The following is a 22,110-nucleotide window of genomic DNA, read 5'->3' on the forward strand; positions in this document are numbered from 1 at the left end:
ACAAGTCAAAAACCATGATAATTGGTCCAGTCGTTCTCGAGTTATATATAAGTGTACGAACGAACCCGCCTTTGTTTTTTATATTAAGATTTTTGACAATGGAAATAAGCATCTAAACGAACTCTTCAACGAAATCAACAATAAATTTGAACAAAATGACAACTCTATATTTTTACTGTATATATGTTGTACGTAAATGGTTACGTAATATTTAGTAATTTTAATACATCGTTAGTACATACATATGTGTCAGTAGTATGTTTAATTTAATACATTACACATGCGGAATCAGTTTTTACTGTTGACCTCGTGTTTTTATCTCAAGTGATTGCACGATGACATCTTACACTAAACGTACGTCGTGACTTCACTCGCGTTATTTTTAAGTTACAGATAGTAACTATTAGTTTTAAGTACTTATATGACGTCGTCTCAAAATATAGGTTCTTTCTTTATGAAAAGTACTCAAAACGCAAAATTGGAAGGAACGTTAAAACTTACGGAAAACGTTCCAGAGTTTCTATCGGCTCTATCCTATTTATATTTTATGAAACGTAAAAATCTTTATTGCCCTTTGTCTTTATTTATTTGTTTATCAGCAGTTATTACACTAAAACATTCATTACAAGACGAAACATACATTATGCTTAATCTAAGTGCGCAACTCATGTAGGAATCAAATCTTTGACAAACTATAAAAAAAATTTTTTTTATATTAAAGTAGGAATGAAAATGAACAAGCAATGTCTAGTCGTGGCAAGAATTTGTATGTTTTTACCAAAAGATTTAGCATTTACATGCATGACATGATTACTTGTACATGTGTACTTGTACATGTGTACTTGTACATGTGTACTTGTACATTGTGTTATACCTTTAAAATCTTATTATAAATAAAAATGAATGTTGCTAAGCGCATAACTCGAGAATGGCTCGACCGATTCGGCTAATTTATTTTTTTATATGGTGTGTAGGTGTTTTTTTAAATTTTCTGTGTGGTGAGATGTCGTGAGATTTTATTCTACCCCCTCCATCCCCCAATCTCACGTGAGATTTTTTTACGTAAACGCGTTGGATTGTTATTGTAAGAAAAAAAAAATTGCTTCGTGCTTTTATTTACGACTAGTTAAGACTAGTAATCAGACACAATCAACAAATCAGACAGTAGATGTATAACGTCGAAGTATGAATGAAATTATTTTCTTTCGAACGAATTAGTGAATGATCTTAATCGTATTACGATTACGCTTAAGATTAAATCATAAGCATGTACAATCTGGATGAAATGGACCAAAATAGTATATTTTTTTGTTTCAATCAGAAAAAAAAATTGCTTGATATTTGCCGAGGCCCCCTCTCTTCCAACGTAAGATTAGATGAGATTTGACTCGACCCCCCCGATTTTATAATAACTCATCCCCATTAAGCATTATGGAGGGGGGGGGGGTTTAACCATCAAAATTTTAAATATCTTCGAAACTGAACCAAATTTTATCAAATTTTGTAAGCGATTTGGGCTAACTTGGGAGATATGGTAGTTTTATCTCAATTGGACCCGGTAGGTGGCGCTGCTACCGGTATGTAACCCAGAAATTATTGAACCAATTTTTGTCAAATTTTGTAAGCATCTGTAATTTGGTCTAACTTGGGAGATAGGGTAGTTTTTTTTCAATCGGACCCGGGAGGTGGCACTGCTATCGGTATGGAAGCTATCATATTTGGTAGCTATTTTCTGGGTTGGACAAAATCTGCCGGTTATTGGTATTTAATCGATCTTTTGTATCTATATATATATATAAATAAATGCTTGTGTGTATGTCCTTTATAGAATCGTAAACTATGCATTTGATCATGCTACGATCTTTATAAAAGTGTTGTGCATGAGTCCACAAAGGTTTCTGAGTACGACACAAAATAAAAAAATAAAAAAAGCGCAGCAACGCGCGCAGGGTACAATTAGTAAATAATAAAACACTAATGTAACGTTATTGTCTTTAAAATATTAGACGTACTTTAATCACGTGCTTCGTACAATTTGTGCTATCATATTAACTATGTATAACATTATTAACATTGTCAAAGCGATAAAGGGTTTGGATGAAACTTGATCTGTAGATGGTTGAAGTTCAAGATTAAAGATAGAAAATAATTCTGAGGAAGACCTTAAAAATCTTTTTGCTTAAAAAGTCTGTTTATTGGTTATGCTGTAGATCATAAAGTAGACGTCATGTCGAAGTACACATTAGTAGTACAAACATATCTACTGATTAAATTTTAACAAATTAAATTTCATATTTCAAAACGTAGTTAGCTATTTCAAAAAAAAAAAAAAAAAAAATATACGAGTACGTTTTTTTGGAGTCCAAGTCTTTATAAAAGTTTGATTTTTGTAAATTATTTTAAATATTTTATTCAACGCTGGTTGTTTACTTACTTGTATGTTAATTTCAATTGTTTTTGTTTTAAATTAATTCCCATTTTATTTAATACATAATTTTGTTTATTTCAGATCTACCACTCGGCGTAATAGTAGAAGAAATCGAAATTCCAGTTCCATGGGGTCACGTGGCTGGGCGATGGTGGGGTCCAAGAGACAAACAGCCGATGATAGCCATTCATGGCTGGCAGGACAATGCCGGTACTTGGGACAACCTCATACCTCAATTACCTACGAACCTCGCAGTACTATGTATCGATCTACCGGGCCATGGACTGTCGTCTAGCTACCCTACCGGTATGATCTATTACATCTTTTGGGATGGAATCATTCTCTTACGAAGAATAGTGAAACATTTTGGGTGGAGTAAAATAACTCTTATGGGACATTCGTTGGGTGGCGCTTTAAGTTTCATGTATGCCGCGTCATTCCCTGACGATGTCGATAAAATTATCTGCATCGATATAGCAAGTCCCGCTGTTCGGGCTCCAGAACATATGGTCAAACATACCGCAATATTAATCGATAAAAATTTGGAATACGAAAATTTGTCAGAGGACAAAATTCCATGCTACGAATACGAAGAAATGATCGATATTGTCTGCGAAGCGTATAAGGGATCGGTCTCGAGGGAAAATTGTAAAGTTTTAATGAAAAGGGGGATGGCTCCTACTCCAGCCCACATGAAAAAGAAGGGCTATTACTTCAAAAGGGATCCAAGGCTAAAAGTAGCCGGCTTAGCGATGATGTCGATCGAAACTGCCCTAGAATACGCTAAGAAAGTAACATGTAAAGTTCTAAATATAAGAGCTATTCCTGGTCAGAAATGGGAGAGATTAGATTATTACTTAGACGTTGTCGAAAAAATGAAGCAACGTGCTGAAGTCCAGTATGTAGAAGTGGAAGGAACCCATCACGTCCAGTTAAACGCACCTCAGAATATAGTCAGCATCATTGAGGACTTTTTAGAATTGTATTAGCTTAATTGAGTCTTGATTAAGACTGGTGATAAATAATGTGATGCAAGAGTAAAATAAGGGCGTGCAAAGTAGATAAATTCTTTTCATAGTTAGTGCCTTTGAGGTAATTATCGAAATGCTTTTCAAAAGCTATTCAAAATACCAATGATCTTAAATCTTATAGAAAAGACGCATGGCAACGCAACGCAAGCAAAAACGTAAAGTTAAGGTTTAGAGACGTGCTGACCGCAAACTGACTGTCAGTGTTAACAGCCGAAACAAAAAAACTTCTAGGAAGCGTATCTGATTACGCGTAGCAGTAGTCATCAGTCGGACGTTATTAAGTTTTTGAATTTCACGGTCTCTTTGGCTTCTGCGGGATTTACAGCGGTTAATATTTTGAAGCTCCTGATACTTCGTCGTCATTGCAGGCGCCATGAGCGCGGGTGATAGAGGATCTGCGTTTAATTTTTTGATCAGCACGACACTAAAGCGTCGCGTGTCTAGTGCTACACGTGTAACTGTCAACGCCGACGTTCAGGGTGCGGACAGCACGACTTTAAAATCAGCCTTTAAAGTGAGTCACCCTGATATCAGCGGAACTGATAATATATGAAATCATTGAACGTAGCCATAAAATTACGTTCGTTTTGACTAAATTGTCAATAATGTTAAGGTGGTTTCTTAAGACCTGTTCAATTATAAGATATAATATGATTGGTATATTTACATTGACGGGTAAAATATTAAGGGTTTGTTTGCTTGGTTTAAGCAGCTTTTATTTACGTAGATAAGTAGAGAAATGGCCTAGAAATTTATTTATTTATTCTATTTTATTTCTCATATACGCAGATGAAACGCGTGATTCTACTGTAAGCGAAAAAATAATAATTTATTATTTTCTCAATTTATATTTTAAAATTTGACGTGAATCATTACAAATTCTGTATATATCTTACAGTTACGAATAATAAATATATTGAAAATAAAATAAAATATACTATGTAATTTTCGTTTACATACAATTTTTGTAGTTTTTTGAAGAAAAAATTTAAATCTTAACAACAACAACAAATATTGTATTTCAACGGCTTAAAATCCATTTATTGCTAATCGTAAAATTGTAACCGATCCTTGGTTCACTGTCATTAGTCATGATTATTTAATTAATGTAATTTCGGTTGTCTTGCTAGAAAATTAAAAAAAAAAAATCGCCAACTTGTGCAACGCGCTTCACAATGTTACTTTACCTTATTATTTTATGTAGATATTTTATATCACCTAAGACATCAATTGGATAATTTATTTGTTTTTTTTTTTTTTGTTAAAGTATTTTTGTGTAAGTTTTAAGTGTAAAACGGTTTAAAGTTAATATAGTTTGTATTTAAATTTTTATATAATTTTGTACGTATGACCTTTTAATTTTCACATCACAGTAGCCTGAACGTGTTTGTGTAATTTTGTTTTTGTCACAGGTAACCAACATTTAAATTAATTTTATATATTCAGTTACTTTAAAAAAAAAACTTTGTTATTTCGCTAAACAATTTATTTCTATTACTGTCATGATATCATCACTACATAGTATAAAACAAAGTCGCTTTCTCTGTCCCTGCACATGTATGTACGCTTAGATCTTTAAAACTACGCAACGGATTTTGATGGGGTTCTTTTTAATAGATAGATTGATTCAAGAGGAAGGTTTATATGTATAATAACATCCATTAAATAGTGGAAAAATACTGTTATTTTTGAGTTTTCTAATGTTATGTCGTAAATAATTATTTTTTTTTTCGCTTAAATTGCAAACGCAGGCTGAACCCTACGAGATTTATCAAAATAATGTACTAAGTATTGTACACATTGAAAAGGTCTACAGAAAACTCCGCGATGGTATATAGCTATCTCTTATGGATATCCCACAATAACATTTTTTTGTCATTTACTTTTTACGACAAATAATGGCTAATTTTCGAAGCGATTTTAACCAATACAGCATTAATCCTTATCCAATTAAATACCTTAAATACATTGTTGATTTAATATAGATCTATATGGCCCTTTACAGCATATGATTTAAAGGAATATTTTCGAAGATATTACAGATTTAAAAATCGCGGTACGTAGCGTTTGCGGCGGTTCCGGCCGGCTTTTACTCTAAGTTAACGCGTACGGGCCACGGGCAGTAATGAATAAATCAAAACTACTGGATCGATTTTAATCATTTTTTCAGTGAATGACATAGGCTATAATTATATTTTATACCCGTGCGAAGCCGGAGCGGGTCGCTAGTTATGAATAAAAACACGAATAATCATTGTACTTATAGATAAAAAACTGTGAGGCAGTATAACGACGTTGTATATCTGTGTTTAGTTTGTATATCACAAGGCCAAGACATGCTATTTAAGTATTCATTTTTTTTTTCTTAGTATGAATGAGTGTGACGTGTTGAGTATTTGGTTTTAATACGACTCAGGTAATAATTATCAATAAATTGCACGCTTATAAGTTATAAGCAGTCTAATAGAGCAGAAAAACTAAGTTATAAATGTATTTAGTATAGGTGAGCGATTTAAAAATAGGACATTTTCGTAATAGGACGGTTCGTGGGCAAAATGAATTGTGTATTTGATTATAGGAACCGAGTTGTATCGTTTAACGTGGCGTATTAGTATCGGCACGGGTAATTGAGCGCTAGGCGACAGAGTGGGAATCGCTATGCACTTCGTGCAGGGGTCGTAAACAGTAAATAACTTTGTTTTGTGAAAATGTCTTATTAAATATATCTAATAAAAATATCTAAATAAAACTTTCAAGTAAAGTTGAAGGTCAGGGCTCCGTCCGTGCCGATAACTAAATTGTTAATTTATTACCATTCAACTAGGCTGGCTATTGTGTACAATCTTTAGAAAATATAACTGGTGCTTTAAGAAACTATGTCGTAGACTTCACAATGATGTTAAACGTCACTTTTATCTATAATTGTTCGACTCCTAACCGTCCTTCTTCGAATGGGAAGTTCTGTAAAAAGGGTTGTTTTAAATTTTACTTTGTACGAGTTTCTATATACGAGCTACTCTGGCAACGTACTTCTGCATAACCGTTCGATACAATTTTTCTTAGTTCTAAAAAAACGTCGATAAAGTGAAATATTAATACTAATCGCCGCATACAAATAAAGACCTGCATATGGAAACAAATTATTTTTCTTGTAGAATAAATAAATAAATAAGGAATAAATAAATAAAATAAGAATGTTTTTCGTTGTAAATTATGGCCGTGCTTACGCGCTCACAAAACATATGCGGAACGGGAATTTCAAAGTAGCTTTTCTATTTAAACAAAGTCAAATTTAAAAATGGGCTTGATTGTTTTTCCACGTGGAACGTGACCTATTACACCTACAGAATTCCCCCATTTGAAGGAACGCAGTTAAAAGTCGAACATTTTATATAGTTACAGACGAATTAGTTGTATCGACTCATAAATATTAAATAGGAAAAAAATGTAAACTTTTGTTGCACAATTGTTTAATTTTGTCACATCATTAATATGTAAATGATTACATTTGCTGTAATTTATATATTCAAATTTTTTTACGAATTTAAAATGAGTCATTGTGATTGTTAATATACTTATTATTATAATCACAATGACACTCCTGCAAATGAGTACATTGTACCAGTGGCGTAGCGGGGTGGGGGGAAGGGGTGCATCATGCCCCGGGCGCTACTCACAAAGGGGCACCAAATGGTCCGCAAAACAAATAATTGCTGGACATATTATATGCTTTTCAAATTCGTAAAAGCTATTGTGCCCCGGGCGCGAAGTAAGCTCGCTACGTTACAATATTGTACGTTACGTAGCTTGTAACGGCTAGTCTCATCTCTCCCTCTCGATGCTTACAAAAAAATTACACTTAGAATTTTAACATAAATCCCATATACCCTGTGTCAGAAATTTAGAGGTTTAGCATGGACTAACTAACATAGATGTGGGCAAAGTCGGATCATCATCATCGCTGTTTTATTTTATTTTCTTTCTAATATCTAACCAAGTGTCATATTAAGACAATCTAATGATTGTGGTTTTCGAAGGTAGTTAGTTACAATGGCCTCGCAGTGACGACGATTATCGACGTCCCTGGGCTCGTGAAAGGCCAGGACTTCAGTCTTCTAAGGCTACCTCTAACCCGAGAGCCCGAATTCTGGGCACCACCAGCGCGACGCTGCCTCGCAGTCGCACTTAGAGGGGCTATTTGCGAGGTCCATTTTTTTAATACACAAGTTATTTTGTGAGCGTAAAAGAGATCAAATTAATAAAGCGTCTTTGATATAATCGTAAAATTGAGGCATCTTTAAATGCGATGCTGTGGGCACGGCCCACCTTTACCCATGTCTACGCTATGTCACTGTCAGAAATATATTGCTAGAAGGCATATAAATTAGAGATAGAAAAATTACTGGAATCAGTTGAAATTCAGAAATGATCAAAATGAATTTATCTTCATAATATATTTTTATCAATAACGATATTTTTGTAATATTGCTACAAGCTTCTAATGTTGTATGACTTATGAAGAAAATGTTATAAGATGTTACAATAGATGATTTCAGATCTCTAATTTTCTTTTTTGTATGCACGACGATGTTTATGTATATTTCAGTAAAAGCTTCTACGCACTAAACCAATCGTATGGTTAAAAAAATATATCAAATACAACATCCAGTACAATAAACTAATGTTTTTTATTCAATCTATCCTTTTTAATTTGGTCATACTTTAACAAAAATTTGTAAGAAAAAATTATCTTTTTAAAACTACAAATCTATCTTCTATCTATATATATAAAAGCGAAAGGTCACTCATCACGAAATCTCCGAAACTATAACACCTACAAACTTGAAATTTGGCAGGTAAGTTTCTTATAGGGCGTTAACATCCGCTAAGAACTAATTTTACGAAACTCGACCCGTAAAACGGGGGTTGGAAGTTTGTATGAAAGTCCTATGTTTTTCAAGTATACTATATATATAAAAGTATAAGATAAAAATTAAATTAAAAATTTATATACCGCTCCAAACCTAACAATTCAATGACAAATAGTCTAAACTAACCTAACTTAACTAAGCAACATAGATGAATTTAAAAATAAAATTAAGAAAAGAAAACTTTTATAAAATTACCGTACTTAAATGAAAAAGAAATATTTACTCCAAAAATATTGTATTTACTGTTAATAAACAATTTTTAATAGTTAACGAATACCTAATGTTAGATAAATACTTGTTCATTTTCGTTGTGGAATTCTTTATCTTCCTTTCTTTTAAATACAAGCTGCACAGTTATTTGAAATTTTAAAATTTAAAATGCTTTAAGAAAAACACAATTAAAATTCATGATTCATGTTTTGAGTTTATAAATTCATTAACTGCAAATGGATGTCGATGACATTAGCTGTTTCTTCCTTCCTTCAGTCGTATGTAGGGGAAGTTGAGGCTACTTCGTACACATTTTACTTATTGGGGCATAAAAACGAAACGAACTTTTTTTTCAAGTTGACACACATATGAATGGATAGGTAGTTTATTTGGCTTCAAAACTAGGTAGTTATGTTTTAAGTGTGATGTATCACTTTTGATATATAACTGATTTACGAAAACATTGACATTGTGCGAATGTACCCCACATGTGGGGTACATTCGTTCGTGTAGACCCTTAACGACCCTTCGTCTTACGAAAAAATAAATAACCATCCATCATCCGAGAAAAATATTAACTGAGGTAGGGGGCACAGCAGGAATTTCCTGCTCAAAATATGGAGCAGCCCGACTGGGGTAGTACCTCGACCTTACAGAAGACCACAGCTAAATAATACTGTTTTCAAGCAGTATGGTGTCCCTGTTGGTGAGTAAGGTGACCAGAGCTCCTGGGGGGGATTGGGTATAGGGTCAGCAACGCGCTTGCGATGCTTCTGGTGTTAGAGGGGTCTATATGCTACGGTAATCTCTTACCATCAGGTGAGCCGTACGCTTGTTTGCCGAACTAGTGATATAAAAAAAAAATACATTTTCATATTAATATAATATATAAAATATATTTTTTTTTTTATTGGGAAGGTGAGGCTATTTCGTACGTGGGGCACATTCGGACACTAGCTGTATATAGTCCATAGATAGTGCTAGAGAATTCATCTTTGTGTGCGTAATTCGCACACGTACGAACACTGCTCGCGGGTGAAGAGACAGTACGAGCGTCGCCGGCACTGCGACAAATCGCAACGTGCTTTTCGTCACCGTAATTTTTTCTTGTTAACTTAAACTCATTTATCTTCCATAATAACTTAACACATGTTTTAGTTGTTTGCCATAATCACTGAAAATGTAACTGAAACCTTTTTTTTTTACTTAATTAAACTCAGATTTCTCGCAATTTTATATTGTTTCTTGTGGAAAAAAGTTCCGTGATATTTACCGAGACCACCCTCTCTCCCACGTGAGATTGAGTGAGACTTCACTCCACTAAACACCTCACGTAATTAATGGATGCCCTTTTACATCAAAGTAATCTTAACTTGTTGATACACTTATGACGTTTCATATCATAGGTCGTTTTCAATAGCAACCGTTCGCGTTCAGAGAACTGTATTTATATATTTTTGAATGATGAGAGTTTCATAGTAAATAAATAATAATAAACATCTATATCTATATATGTTCCTTCACGGTCGCACTTGTGTTATAGGTAAAATCTAACAGATATAACTAACATTTCTTTTTCGATAAAAATACAATAATATATATATGTCCTATACCCAAAGGTTGTCTGGAAGAAATCGCTCTTTAGCGATAAGACCGGTTTTGTACATCTTCCTCTAATTGTACTACTTTTGTTTGTATCTTTTAATGGTGTACAATAAAGAATATTATTATTTTATTATTATATATAAATAAATATATCTATATAATACATAGACTCGGGGCAAGAATGAAATCCACAACCCTCCGAGCAGAAAGCTACGCCATCGGGCTAGTCCAACTAGTTCTCAAACTTACAGTAAGTAACTATTAGTTTGAGTAATAGCAAAAAACTTAAGGCATTCCTTTTATTATTATTATTCTTGGGCTTAATGGATTTCAGTTGTGCCAGGAGCACTGTCGATTTCGCCAATGTCACGTGGGAAAGGCATTCCTTTATGAGTGATATAAAAAATAAAATATAACAAGAGTTACTTTTATTTTGACTTTAGCCATATTTAGTCTAAAAAATAACAGCTATAGATAGAATATAACATTTACATTTTTTTTTACTGACTATTACTGCTTACATTTCCTACAACATGTGCCTTCTGAGAAATCGTCCAAATCTTTAACTGAAGAAACCTGAAACAAAATTCTCATAAGTAGTTATTTTCATAAATGCAAAAGATTGTACGGGGGTAGTATATTTTTAATTAATCACTAGAAATAATAAACGATTCTGGATGAAATTTGGCACATACATATGTCGGATAGATGATGTCCTGTTCCACCAAAAAGAATGCAAGGGATACATTTCATAATTATGGGATAACCCTATTAGATAGACTCCAACAACTAATTCTCAATATATTCGAAAATTGGAGAAATCAGCATATACTCACATTAAATATATTTTCCGTATGCTTATCACACTGTAACAAAATTTCCTTGCCAATAGAGTTTCGAAGTTGTAACTTATCTCTTATAGTTCGCCACAGTGGACTTGCTGCTTGCAAGATATCCATGTTACCAAACATATAAAAACCTGAAAATAATAATTTAACACCTAAAAGTTGTTTAGACAATACCACACAAGAGTAACACTAATAATTTAAAAAATGTATAATATTTATACGTATATCAATAAAACGTCCGAGAAACACGCTTAAAATAAGAGGATACAGATTAAATACACTTTTAATATATATCATTGTCGCGGCCTAATTTTTTTCTACAATTTGGGTGGTAAGCAAGCGTACGACTCGTCTGATGGTAAGCGATTACCGTATAGACTGCAACATCAGAAGCATCGCAAGCGCGTTGCCGACCCTACCCACCCCAGGAATGTTAGCTAACTCTAACTAGTATTTGGTTAAGTCAATTATAAATAAAATCAATTCATTATTATTCTTTTTACACCTATGTAAGGGACCTTAGGTCGACATTAAAAGCTTTAATACATAAGGACATTTCATTAAAATACAATAATTTAAGTTTGCCTTCACTAAATAGCTTAATATATCAAGAATTCAAAGAGGATGTTAAAGATTAGACGGTAATGTTGATATCAACAACAACAAAAAAAAATCCTTACTCTCTTTTAAATAGAAAATAAATAGTCAACTGACATCACTATTTTAATCTTCGGTTTGGGGTGTCAAGATGTAATGTCAACAAAATTGTAACTCCATGTTTCCGACTGCGCAAAGTAAACATCTCCTTTTTGTCTCCTGCATGTATAATAAAATTCCACAAACGATATTGAAACTATCCGAAAATAAATTTAAAGTTTGTATTAAAAATAAATTAATAGCTATAAGTTATAATTCGGTGCATGATTACATCCACATAAATACGTTATTCATCAACAATATTTTCAAGTTATCTCTAGGGACATATAAAACATATATAAACAGTCTGCTGTCCATTTCTCATGGTTAACTGATGAGAAAAATGGATCCTTAGCTTAAGTAAAATTAAAATGAAACCATAGATAAAATAAAAATCATACCTTCTTTAGCTCTTGACAAAGCGACACATATTCTATTCGGAGCTGACAAGAATCCAATCTTTCCTTCTTTATTGCTCCTAACCAGAGACAATATTATGATTTTGTTTTCTTCCCCTTGATAGTTGTCCACGACTGTGATCTTAACACCTTTTAGTAAGGCGTATTTTTTACTTATCTGTAGCAAATATACTTATTATATTTACATTCTGAAATTATACTAACATATATAAGGTTTAAGTGATCTGTCGAACTTCGTTCCGCCATTTTTTTTTTCGTGAATACAATCACTATATATATCGAAATAAAATAAAAACTATATTTTAAGTTGGACAAAAATGCACATCAGTGCAAAATTGCATTAAATTAAATGTGACTAAAAAAATACCTACAGCTATGCCTCTATGATCCCGTTTTTTTGTAAATATGCGTATTTTTTTTAATTAATGTTAAAATGTAGAAAAAATTAGGCAATATTTTTAGTATTTGAAGACTACTTCCTATGATTATAAGAATATGAAAAAAAAAACAAGAAAGGTTTTATGGTCATGTGTGTCATTATCTAGGGAGGAAACAGTTGACTACGTTTGTATGGAGAAAGAGCCGGTATCCTTTCCTCTTAAATGTGACTGATGAGTAATTAAGCTCGGTTCTCATTCTAAATATAAGAACAAGTCTTCAGTAAATCATAATTCAGTAATCAATCATAGTTTAAAGCTTAACTGGAATAATATTTATGGACTGAGCGTAATATGTCAAGTCAAGTATGATTCTAAGTTGGTTAAGAATACAAAATATAATATTAAAATCGAGATTTAAATCTTTGTTTTGGTCTATGCTTACTGAAAATAATTTATATAATTTTCTTAATTAAATTAAAATATAAATAGTAGTGGTATATCACCTCTTTTATAAGAAATGCTTGACCGGTATAAGTAGTTAATATTGTAATTTCATCCGGATCATACTTCATTCGACGTAAATAATTGGCTAAAGAGACGCACCAATGCGCTTCTGTTGTGTTTTTATGACTCCAGCTGTCTTCTAAACCCTGAAATATAAATAAATATTTAAAAAATAAAATAAATCAATAAATATTTTTAAATAAAAATATAAATAAATACAATTAATTTTAGAGGTAGATAAAATAGTTTTAAGCTGTCATTGCTATATCTTTGGATCTATAAGCTACAAGGCAGATTTCAAAAAGCCTGTAAAAAATCTTTATTTTTTGGTTGTGAAATTAATTAATATAATTATAATATATAATTAATTGAATGGGCAATAATAGAGATCTTGACTAATATTCAAAAAATATCGATTCATATTTACAAAATTTTCGTATTTATTAGTCAACTTTTGTCAAATATAAACAGAATTGACAGAGAGAGTATTGTTTATATAGATATAATACGATAAAAATTGATACATTTGTAAAGTAAATGTTGTTATAGGAATAGATTTTAGAAGTTTCTTTATTAAGCTAGCTTAGTAAAATCCTGTGCGTAATTGTCTTTTAATTTAATGGTTATTATTATAAAAAAAACAAATAAAAATACCTCAGAATCTTCCAACCTGTCATGACTAAAGAAAAATAGGGTGTCCTTCATTCCCCTGACCTTGGGATACTTCAGTACACTAGGGTGACTCTCCAATTTCTCATATATTATAGGAACCAAGAGATCAACAAAGTTTGGACGCATTCTCCTTTGTATGGTTAATGTTCGGGCGTGTATTTTATTTCTTATCATACGTTCGAATAGAGAAATTTCTAGATTGTAATTTTTAGCTAATATGTAGTGTGCGGCAGATGGTCTCAGTTGTTTGTGGTCGCCTAAAAAATTATACATGCAAAGACTTAGTTTCCCAAGAACTTATTTTGAAGTAAAACTTCTCTACGCACGCTTGACTTGAGGGATAAGCTGGTGAATGCGCGACGAAAGCGTTACGAAAAGTGTGATCGGGCGAGGCAACGGAAGTTGACAGGGAGATATAAGTTAGTGAAGAGAGAGAAAGCGAGTTACGTTTCGTAAGTTTTACTTCAGTCTCATTTTTTATTAATTTATTTTATAGGAAGCCATCACAATGTGCCATGTATATTACTTTAAAAAAAATTTAAAATATTATTGATAATACATTGCAATTATAGATATACTATTATTATATTAAAATTTTATTTCCTCTAAATTATGTTAATATTATATTTATTAGTAATTACATACCAATAAGTATCAAATGCTGACATTTTTGAGTTAGAGAAGCTACGATGTGAGCTTCTAGCACCTCGGCGGCTTCCTCCACAATTACTAAAAAAATAAAATAAAACGATAAAATTCGATTGCATTATTTTAAATTTGACTTTGATTTCGAAATCTTTAATCTCTACAAATATTATAAAGCTAAAGAGTTTGTTTGCTTGAACGCGCCAATCTCAGGAACTATTGGTCCAATTTGAAAAATTCTTTCGATGTTAGATAGTCCATTTATCAAAGAAGGCTACAGGCTATTTTTTTCAAATTAGCGCATGTGAAACCACGGGGTACAGCTATTCTTTTTGCAGGTAATTTTCTTATCAAATAAATATATGCTATATCAAGTATATGTAGCTTACACATAATTTTAATTGAGGTAAGGCACAGCGGAAAATCTCTTGCTTAAAATATGGAGTACCCCGATTGTGGTTGTACCTCGACCTTACAGAAGACCATAGCTAAATAATACTGTTTTCAAGCAGTGTTGTGTTCCTGTTGGTGAGTAAGGTTACCAGAGCTCCTGGGGGGAATTGGGAATCGGTTGGGCAGGGCACTGGCGATGCTTCTGGTGTTGCAGACGTCTATAAGCTACGGTAATCGCTTATCATAAGGTGAGCCGTACGCTTGTTTGCCGAGCTCGTTAATATATATATAACTGCTCTAACGCAGTGTTGTGTTCCTATGATGAATAAGACGGCCATAGCTGCTGGACAGGGTCGGAGGTAAGGTCAGCAACACGCCTGCGATGCATCTGGTGTTGCAGTGTAGCACAGGTAGGTTGCATGCTTTATTGCCACCCTAGTGTAATAAAAAGGGTACCTATAGGAGACATCAAAGTATTTAGAAGATGATATCGCCTCGCTGCTCCCGCTGTAGTTAGACCAACAACCTTTGCACTTTTCATCACTTCTCTGTCAACAGTTGCGGAAACTTCATCTAATTCGTCACTGCATACCTTGTGTTTCTCCTGTAAAATTGAGAAAAGTTTGGTTTCACCAATACGGAAATAATATTTTGGAGTTTTTTTTTATACTCACCTGGTAAGCGATTACCGTAGCTTATAGACGTCTGCAACAATAGAAGAATCGCAAGCGCGTTTCCAACCTTACCCCCAATTCCCCCAGGAGCTCTGGTCACCTTACTCATCACAGGAACACATAACTACTTATGAGCAGTATTACTTAGCTCTGATCTTCTGTAAGGTCAAGGTACTTCCCTAGTCGGGCTGCTCCATATTTTGAGCAGGAAATTCCCTGCTATGCCCTAACTCAGGTGATTTATTCTATACTTTTCCACAAATTCCCAAAAATTCTTATTGTATCTTATTGGGTCATTGAGAATGGTTGGCAATTCTTTTTAACCGACTTCCAAAAAAGGAGGAGGTTCTCAATTCGACTGTATTTTTTTTTTTTTTTTTTATGTATGTTACATCAGAACTTTTGACTGGGTGGAGCGATTTCGACAAATTTTCTTTTAATCGAAAGGTGGTGTGTGCCAATTGGTCCCATTTAAATTTATTTGAGGTCTAACAACTACTTTTCGAGCTATATCTAATAATGCGTTTTTACTTGACGCTTTTTTCGTCGACCTACGTTGTATTATACCGCATAACTTTCTACTGGATGTACGGATTTTGATAATTCTTTTTTTGTTGGAAAGGAGATATCCCAAGTTTAGTACCGTGATAAGGAAACCAGGATCTGATGATGGGATCCCAGAGAAATCGAGGAAAACTCTTGAAAATCCGCAATAACTTTTTACGGGGTGTACCGATTTTGATAATTCTTTTTTTGTTGGAAAGGGGATATCCCTAGTTTGGTACCATGATAAGAAAACCAGGATCTGATGATGGAATCCCAGAGAAATCGAGGGAACTTCTTGAAAATCCGCAATAACTTTTTACTGGATGTACCGATTTTAATAATTTTTAATTTAATCGAAAGCTGATGTTTGTCATGTGGTCACATATAAATTTTATTGAGATCTGATAACTACTTTTTGAGTAATCTTTGATAACGCGCAGTTACTTGACTATTTTTTCGTCGATCTACGTTGTACTACTCGTCGATGTAATTGAAGTCGGTTTTTTTTCGTTTGCGAGCAAACACAATTATTGAGAGAAAAAACACACGTTATTTAGGATCAATCGTTTAGTTATTTATATATATAAAACTAAGTTGGCTAACAAGCGTATGGCTCACCCGATGGCAAGCGATCACCGTAGCCTATAAAGACGCCTGTAACACCGGGAACATCGCAAGCGCGTTGCCGACCCTACTGTCCCTAACTCACCCTAGGAGCAATTGATTTTAGTTTCAGTAATGATAATTCAGACAATAAGAAGAGAAATGTTAGTAGATACAAGAACAAAGACAAAGTATAATTTAAAGTGAAAACATCTCACCAATAACTCGTTTAGTTTAGTCATTAATTTTTCTTTTATTACTTCGACCGCATTGAAATATACCCGCCATCTCTCATCCCTTGTGAGTTTGTATAAATCCTTGACTTGTGGTACACTGGAGTTTTCCTTGTCTAAATAATATGAGGTCGTGTATTTCTGAAATAAAATTTAATAGTATACAAATATAATAAATAAATAAATATTTACACAATACACACACGGTCGTCTGTTCCTAAATTAAGCAACTTAATGCTTGTGTTATAGCTAACAGCCGACTGGTATAGCTACATATATATATATATATATATATATATATATATATATATATATATATATTCGATAACATACTATAAAAATAGCTAACATACATAATATACTTATATTACACCCAGATTCGGGGTGGGAATCGAACCCACAACCCTCGGAGTAGAAGTCACTACAAACTGCGCCAACGGGCTAGTCAATAATAAAGTTAAAAGTATTTTCATAAGACTATCTAAAGTTTTTTAATAATCTTGAGATTTGCAAAATTTATCTAGAAGAAAATTATGTATATAGGTTTACTTTGTTTATTATTAATAGTATTATTAGTATTATGTTCATAGACGCAAAGTTATCATAATTTACCAATCAACCGAAACTGATGTGAATTTCGAAAATCAACCTTCTATGTGTTAAAAATGTTTGTTTATGATTGTCCTTACCGTAAAAAATTTCAGTCTATCTTTAATATTTTCAATCTTCAATTGAAACTTATTTATCATCGGATCTTCTCTGCCCTCAGTTATATCTTTAACATATTTAATGTTATTTTCCATAGAATCTATTTCTTTCAAAGCCCATTCCTCAGAAAAGCAAGTTTCTATATTATCAATAATTTGAATATCTTCATACTGTTTTTCCCAATCATCTAAATCGTCTGATTCATCATTCGTTGACGTCAAATCACCAAAAAGCCAATTAAGCACAGCATCTTCATCAGATGTCTTTAGTTCTAATAATTCATCACCGATTTTCAAGTAAGGTTTTATTGTTTTATAACTAATTAACTCTCTTTCACATTTTTCTAGATCACTCTGTACATCCATCATATCCTTGAATATCTTTTCCAATTCCGATTTCTTAGTGCCATATAAATAAGAATATTTGGATTTCATTTTAAATCTCATATTTTTTAAGTTATACGGTTCTAGTGTTTTGCTTTTACTTTGACTACCCAATCTCACAACGTTATCCGTTACTTTCAGGATGCTTTCTAGGAATTGGTCAAGGGCATGATTTGTGTAACAAATGATCAACATTGGGTTTCCTTCTAGCGCCAAATTTCTCAAAAGGATTGAAGCAATTTTGACCCCTAAAAAAGTTTTTCCAGTACCAGGCGGACCTTGAACAACAGCGAATTCTCTTGTGAGGGCAAAATTGAACGCATCCATTTGTGACTCATCCAGACCAAATTGATTTTCTGCTGGCCACTGTTTGTTATTGAGTACAGGAAAACTTATCTCTTCGGATTTTTCGTTTTTTATGCTATAAATTGTTTCTGGAGTTAAATACGCGGGTGGTTTAGTGTCTATCTGTAATTTTAAAGTGTATATCGAAATAGAAAAATATTCTTACCCTATTATAGGTCCTGATTATAGTAGGGATAGCAAATAAAAAAAGATTTTTCTTAAAAAACTTAGAAACTTAATTTCTTACAAAGATAGATAATTTAAAGATTAAAGTAATTGGGAATGAAAATATATATCACTATATTTATAGTGGGTGTCGTAAGAGGCGACTAAGACATAACACAGTTCCACTACCACCTTGGAACTTAAAAAGACGACCGATGGCGGGATAACCATCCAACTGAAGGCTTTGAAATACACAGGCCGAAGACGGGCTGCAGCGTCTTCGGTGCGACAAAGCTAATCCTGCGGTCACCAACCTGCCTGCCCATGCGTGGTGACTATGGGCAAAACAGATAAGTTCACGCAACTTTTGGCTCGAACTTGTGGAGGCCTTTGTCCAGTAGTGGACTGCGATAGGCTGATGTGATGATGATAATAATGATGTGGTGATATTTATAAAAATCTGTTATTTTAGAACTATGGTACAAAAAAATTAGTAAATTCTTGTTCTTTTAGTAGGACATGTTTGTCCGAAGTGCTAGATTAGCACAACATTAGGTATCTAATTATAAATAAAACTGTTTCAGAAATGCAGCAAAATACGAGTTATTTAAAAATGATATAATAACAATTACCTGAACGTCAATAATATATTTTTTCATCGGTAAATCATCAGTCCTAGAATTCTGCAAAACTTTCAACACTCTGTGATAAGGCTCAAAGAAGACTTCACTCTCGACCATTAAATATTTTTCAGAGAATATTTTGTTTGAAACTGGACTTTCAAAAGACACTGCTATCTGGAAGAAACGATAAATGACTGAAATAAAGTTTTGACACATGTCCGTCCAATACGTCTTATTCGTTAATGAAATAAATAGGTAAAAAAAACTATATTACATGTAAAAGATAATATATTATTATTATTATACTTATTCGTACTTACATAACCATTACTTAATAAATCCAGACTCGAATCCAACACAGAGGCACATAGAATATTCTGGAAGTTATCACTAGTAAACAGCAGTAGAGAACCAAACATAAGTCTTTTATAACGAGCATAGTTTTTAAAATCAACTGATAAATTAGCAAGGCGTTCATTCCACGCGATGTCGACAAGATATCCTACTTTATTATTGCTAACGTATGTACGTATAACTCGAACTTTTGGGTACACTCTGAAATTAAAAAATAAATAAATAATTTACTGTTAATTAAAACTAACACTATATGGTTATTTTCATTATTTGTTTGAAATTGAATCCGTTAACTGTGCTGTGTGGCTACGGCACTAAAGAATTTAGCCACCCCCTCTCTTCCCGTGGGTGTCGTAAGAGGCGACTAAGGGATAACAAGGTTTCACAACCACCTTGGAACTTAAGAAGCCCACCGATGGCGGGATAACCATCCAACTGCTGGCTTTGAAATACACAGGCCGAAGACGGGCAGCAGCGTCTTCGGTGCGACAAAGCCAGTACTGCGGTCACCAACCCGCCTGCCCAGCGTGGTGACTATGGGCAAAACACATGAGTTCACGTTATTTTTGGCGTAAACTTGTGGAGGCCTATGTCCAGCAGTGGACTGTCTAGGCTGTAATGAATGAATGAATGAATGAATCCGTTAACTGAAAAAATAGCATAGCCTATATTTTCGTTACATCACTACTATTATCAATTTGCATTATTGTACCAAATATTCTTAAAAAAATTAATACTTAATAATAAAAAAATCTATAGTTTATTATCTTACCTTATATTTTCATAACGCCTTTTCTTGGGGTTTTCCATGTATTTACCTAAGAAAACATAATTTTAATGTAAACAATATATATAATTTTTATTTAGCAAAATAAGATTAAATTATTTATATTGAAAATATCATATTTAGTATTTCTGTGATACAATATAAAAACAGAAAAATGTTGATATAATTTTACTAACATATTCCTTCCCTCAGTGGGCCGTAACAGTCTTCCCTTAGCAATTTAAATTGCAAATCTAAATAGTGCTCAACACTTGTGTAAGCTCCATTGATGATATTCGGTACAATTTGTACATTATTGGTTCCAAGTAAGTCGTTTTTTGTAGGAAAAATATTTAAATTCTGAAAACTGTTGGGGTCTTTGCTTTTGATAACTTCTTCAACTTTGGCTATGTCTTCAATCTGTAAGAATAAAAAAAATGTTTCTTAAACATAATGTAACTTTAATAATACTAAAAAATAAAACATTTATTATTTTTATTAAATCTGACAAAAGTAGCAATAAGTTTTAGTATAAATTTATTATTAGTTTAAAATTTAAATTTTTGTTTTAAAATGGCCAATTTGGACCACTTACTGTTTCTGAGTCTGGGTGTTATATTTATTTATTTATTTATATAAGTCATATACATACATACATATGACATATGACTTGACTAGCTTCTTGATGCAGCTTGTTTTGACCCTGTTTTTTTGCTCCGGACGTTGTGGGTTAGATTACGATATGATACGATACGATTATGGGTGTAGCTTAATATATATTATTGATTTATTGAAAAAAATATCATATTTATTAAAATATGTCTATATCTGGGCATTTCTATTTTATTTTGTGTATTTATTTTTAACAAAAAGACAGGATCAAACCCACCTTTGTTGTGAGAGTGAGGTGACTTTTTTATTTTTATTGTAAAACATTACTGTCTTTTTAAAATACTTACATTATTTAAAGATGTTTGTAATTCATTTTTCAAAAAAATTACTTTTTCGTAGAATTTCTCATTAATTGGTTCCATATGCTCTTCTTGAACTTCAGTCGCACTTAACTCTGCTATTTCTACCAAATCATATAATTGTTCCAAATACTCCTTAGAATGACCGCCAAATAAAAATATAGCTTCACAAAATTCAATGAGAGAAAAGTAAAATGCTTCAACGTCATCCCAAAACTTAGTATTAATTCTTTTATCAACTGTTCTCACCTTCGATAAGCCTTTTACATATTCTTTTAATTGAAATAAAAAATCAGATTTTTCGAACTTATTTTTCAGTTGATAAACTATTTTTGACTTTTCATTTGTTTTCAATGATTTGTATAAAGTAGCCAATATTTTAACTAACAGTACAATAAAATCGCCCTTTAATTCCACATTGAATAGTAACCAAAACCCAGGTCGGTTGGCTAGTTCTAAATTTAAAACTGGTGGATTTAAAAATGAAAGATCGTATAACCTTTTAAAACCGATTGGTTTCTTTTCTATTTCTTGCAATCTAGGCGAAGGTTTGGTTTCTGCTGTATCTTCCTCTAAAAATTGTGAGGTCGATGGTCTCGTTTCTTCTATAACAGTTCCATCAAACCAGTCTATGCGTAGGGATTTACTATTTTCACTCATGATTTGCGTAAATATTAAATAATTAAACTTGAAAGTTTGTGTTTAGGCTATGTACAATACAAACAAAAACAGCTGTTTAGACGTCACACGTCAAACAATGTCAGAATACGGTGACAGCTAGAGTAGACTTCGTTCTACGACGTTTATTTTAAAACAATTTATGTCATTTTTAGTTATCTTAAAAATAATGTTATTATATACTTTGTTATTTGAATTAAAAAATTATTAAAAAAATGACGTGCATTTTTAATTCAGATTGTAGTGGGTTTAGATGGGAACTCAAACTAGGAGATGGATTGTTGCAAGTTTTTCTCTAC

At 32.7% G+C, this 22,110-nt stretch overlaps 2 protein-coding genes across 2 annotated transcripts; one reads left to right on the forward strand and one right to left on the reverse strand.

Moving 5' to 3' along the window:
• Positions 1-1,702: 1,702 nt before the first annotated feature.
• Positions 1,703-4,404, forward strand: LOC123656157 (probable serine hydrolase). Its single transcript, XM_045591864.1, has 2 exons — positions 1,703-1,754; positions 2,510-4,404. Exons 1-2 carry the CDS (start codon positions 1,703-1,705, stop codon positions 3,415-3,417), a joined length of 960 nt encoding a protein of 319 aa, XP_045447820.1. The 3' UTR covers positions 3,418-4,404.
• Positions 4,405-10,622: 6,218 nt separating this feature from the next.
• LOC123656423 (NFX1-type zinc finger-containing protein 1-like) lies at positions 10,623-21,886 on the reverse strand. The gene is made up of 14 exons (XM_045592111.1): positions 21,118-21,886; positions 20,360-20,563; positions 20,169-20,214; positions 19,363-19,597; positions 19,052-19,216; positions 17,508-18,377; positions 16,804-16,959; positions 15,219-15,366; positions 14,370-14,453; positions 13,707-13,981; positions 13,052-13,198; positions 12,151-12,325; positions 11,042-11,184; positions 10,623-10,781 (listed from the first exon to the last, which is right to left on the reverse strand). Exons 1-14 carry the CDS (start codon positions 21,791-21,793, stop codon positions 10,716-10,718), a joined length of 3,390 nt encoding a protein of 1,129 aa, XP_045448067.1. The 5' UTR covers positions 21,794-21,886; the 3' UTR covers positions 10,623-10,715.
• Between the last annotated feature and the right edge of the window lie 224 nt (positions 21,887-22,110).

This window comes from Melitaea cinxia, chromosome 9, assembly GCF_905220565.1.
Source record: "Melitaea cinxia chromosome 9, ilMelCinx1.1, whole genome shotgun sequence".
Classification (NCBI taxonomy): Eukaryota; Metazoa; Arthropoda; class Insecta; order Lepidoptera; family Nymphalidae; genus Melitaea; species Melitaea cinxia.

What these genes read in the sequence shown, in the direction of transcription:
- LOC123656157 (XM_045591864.1), top strand. Translation starts at nt 1,703, where the DNA reads ATGGAAGCTATCATATTTGGTAGCTATTTTCTGGGTTGGACAAAATCT. An exon ending in GGGTTGGACAAAATCTGCCG is followed by an intron (nt 1,755 to 2,509) that starts GTTATTGGTATT and finishes TGTTTATTTCAG; the next exon opens with ATCTACCACTCGGCGTAATA.
- LOC123656423 (XM_045592111.1), bottom strand. Translation starts at nt 21,793, where the DNA reads ATGAGTGAAAATAGTAAATCCCTACGCATAGACTGGTTTGATGGAACT. An exon ending in AGGCGTTATGAAAATATAAG is followed by an intron (nt 19,598 to 20,168) that starts GTAAGATAATAA and finishes TTTTAATTTCAG; the next exon opens with AGTGTACCCAAAAGTTCGAG. An exon ending in CTAAACTAAACGAGTTATTG is followed by an intron (nt 15,367 to 16,803) that starts GTGAGATGTTTT and finishes TCAATTTTACAG; the next exon opens with GAGAAACACAAGGTATGCAG.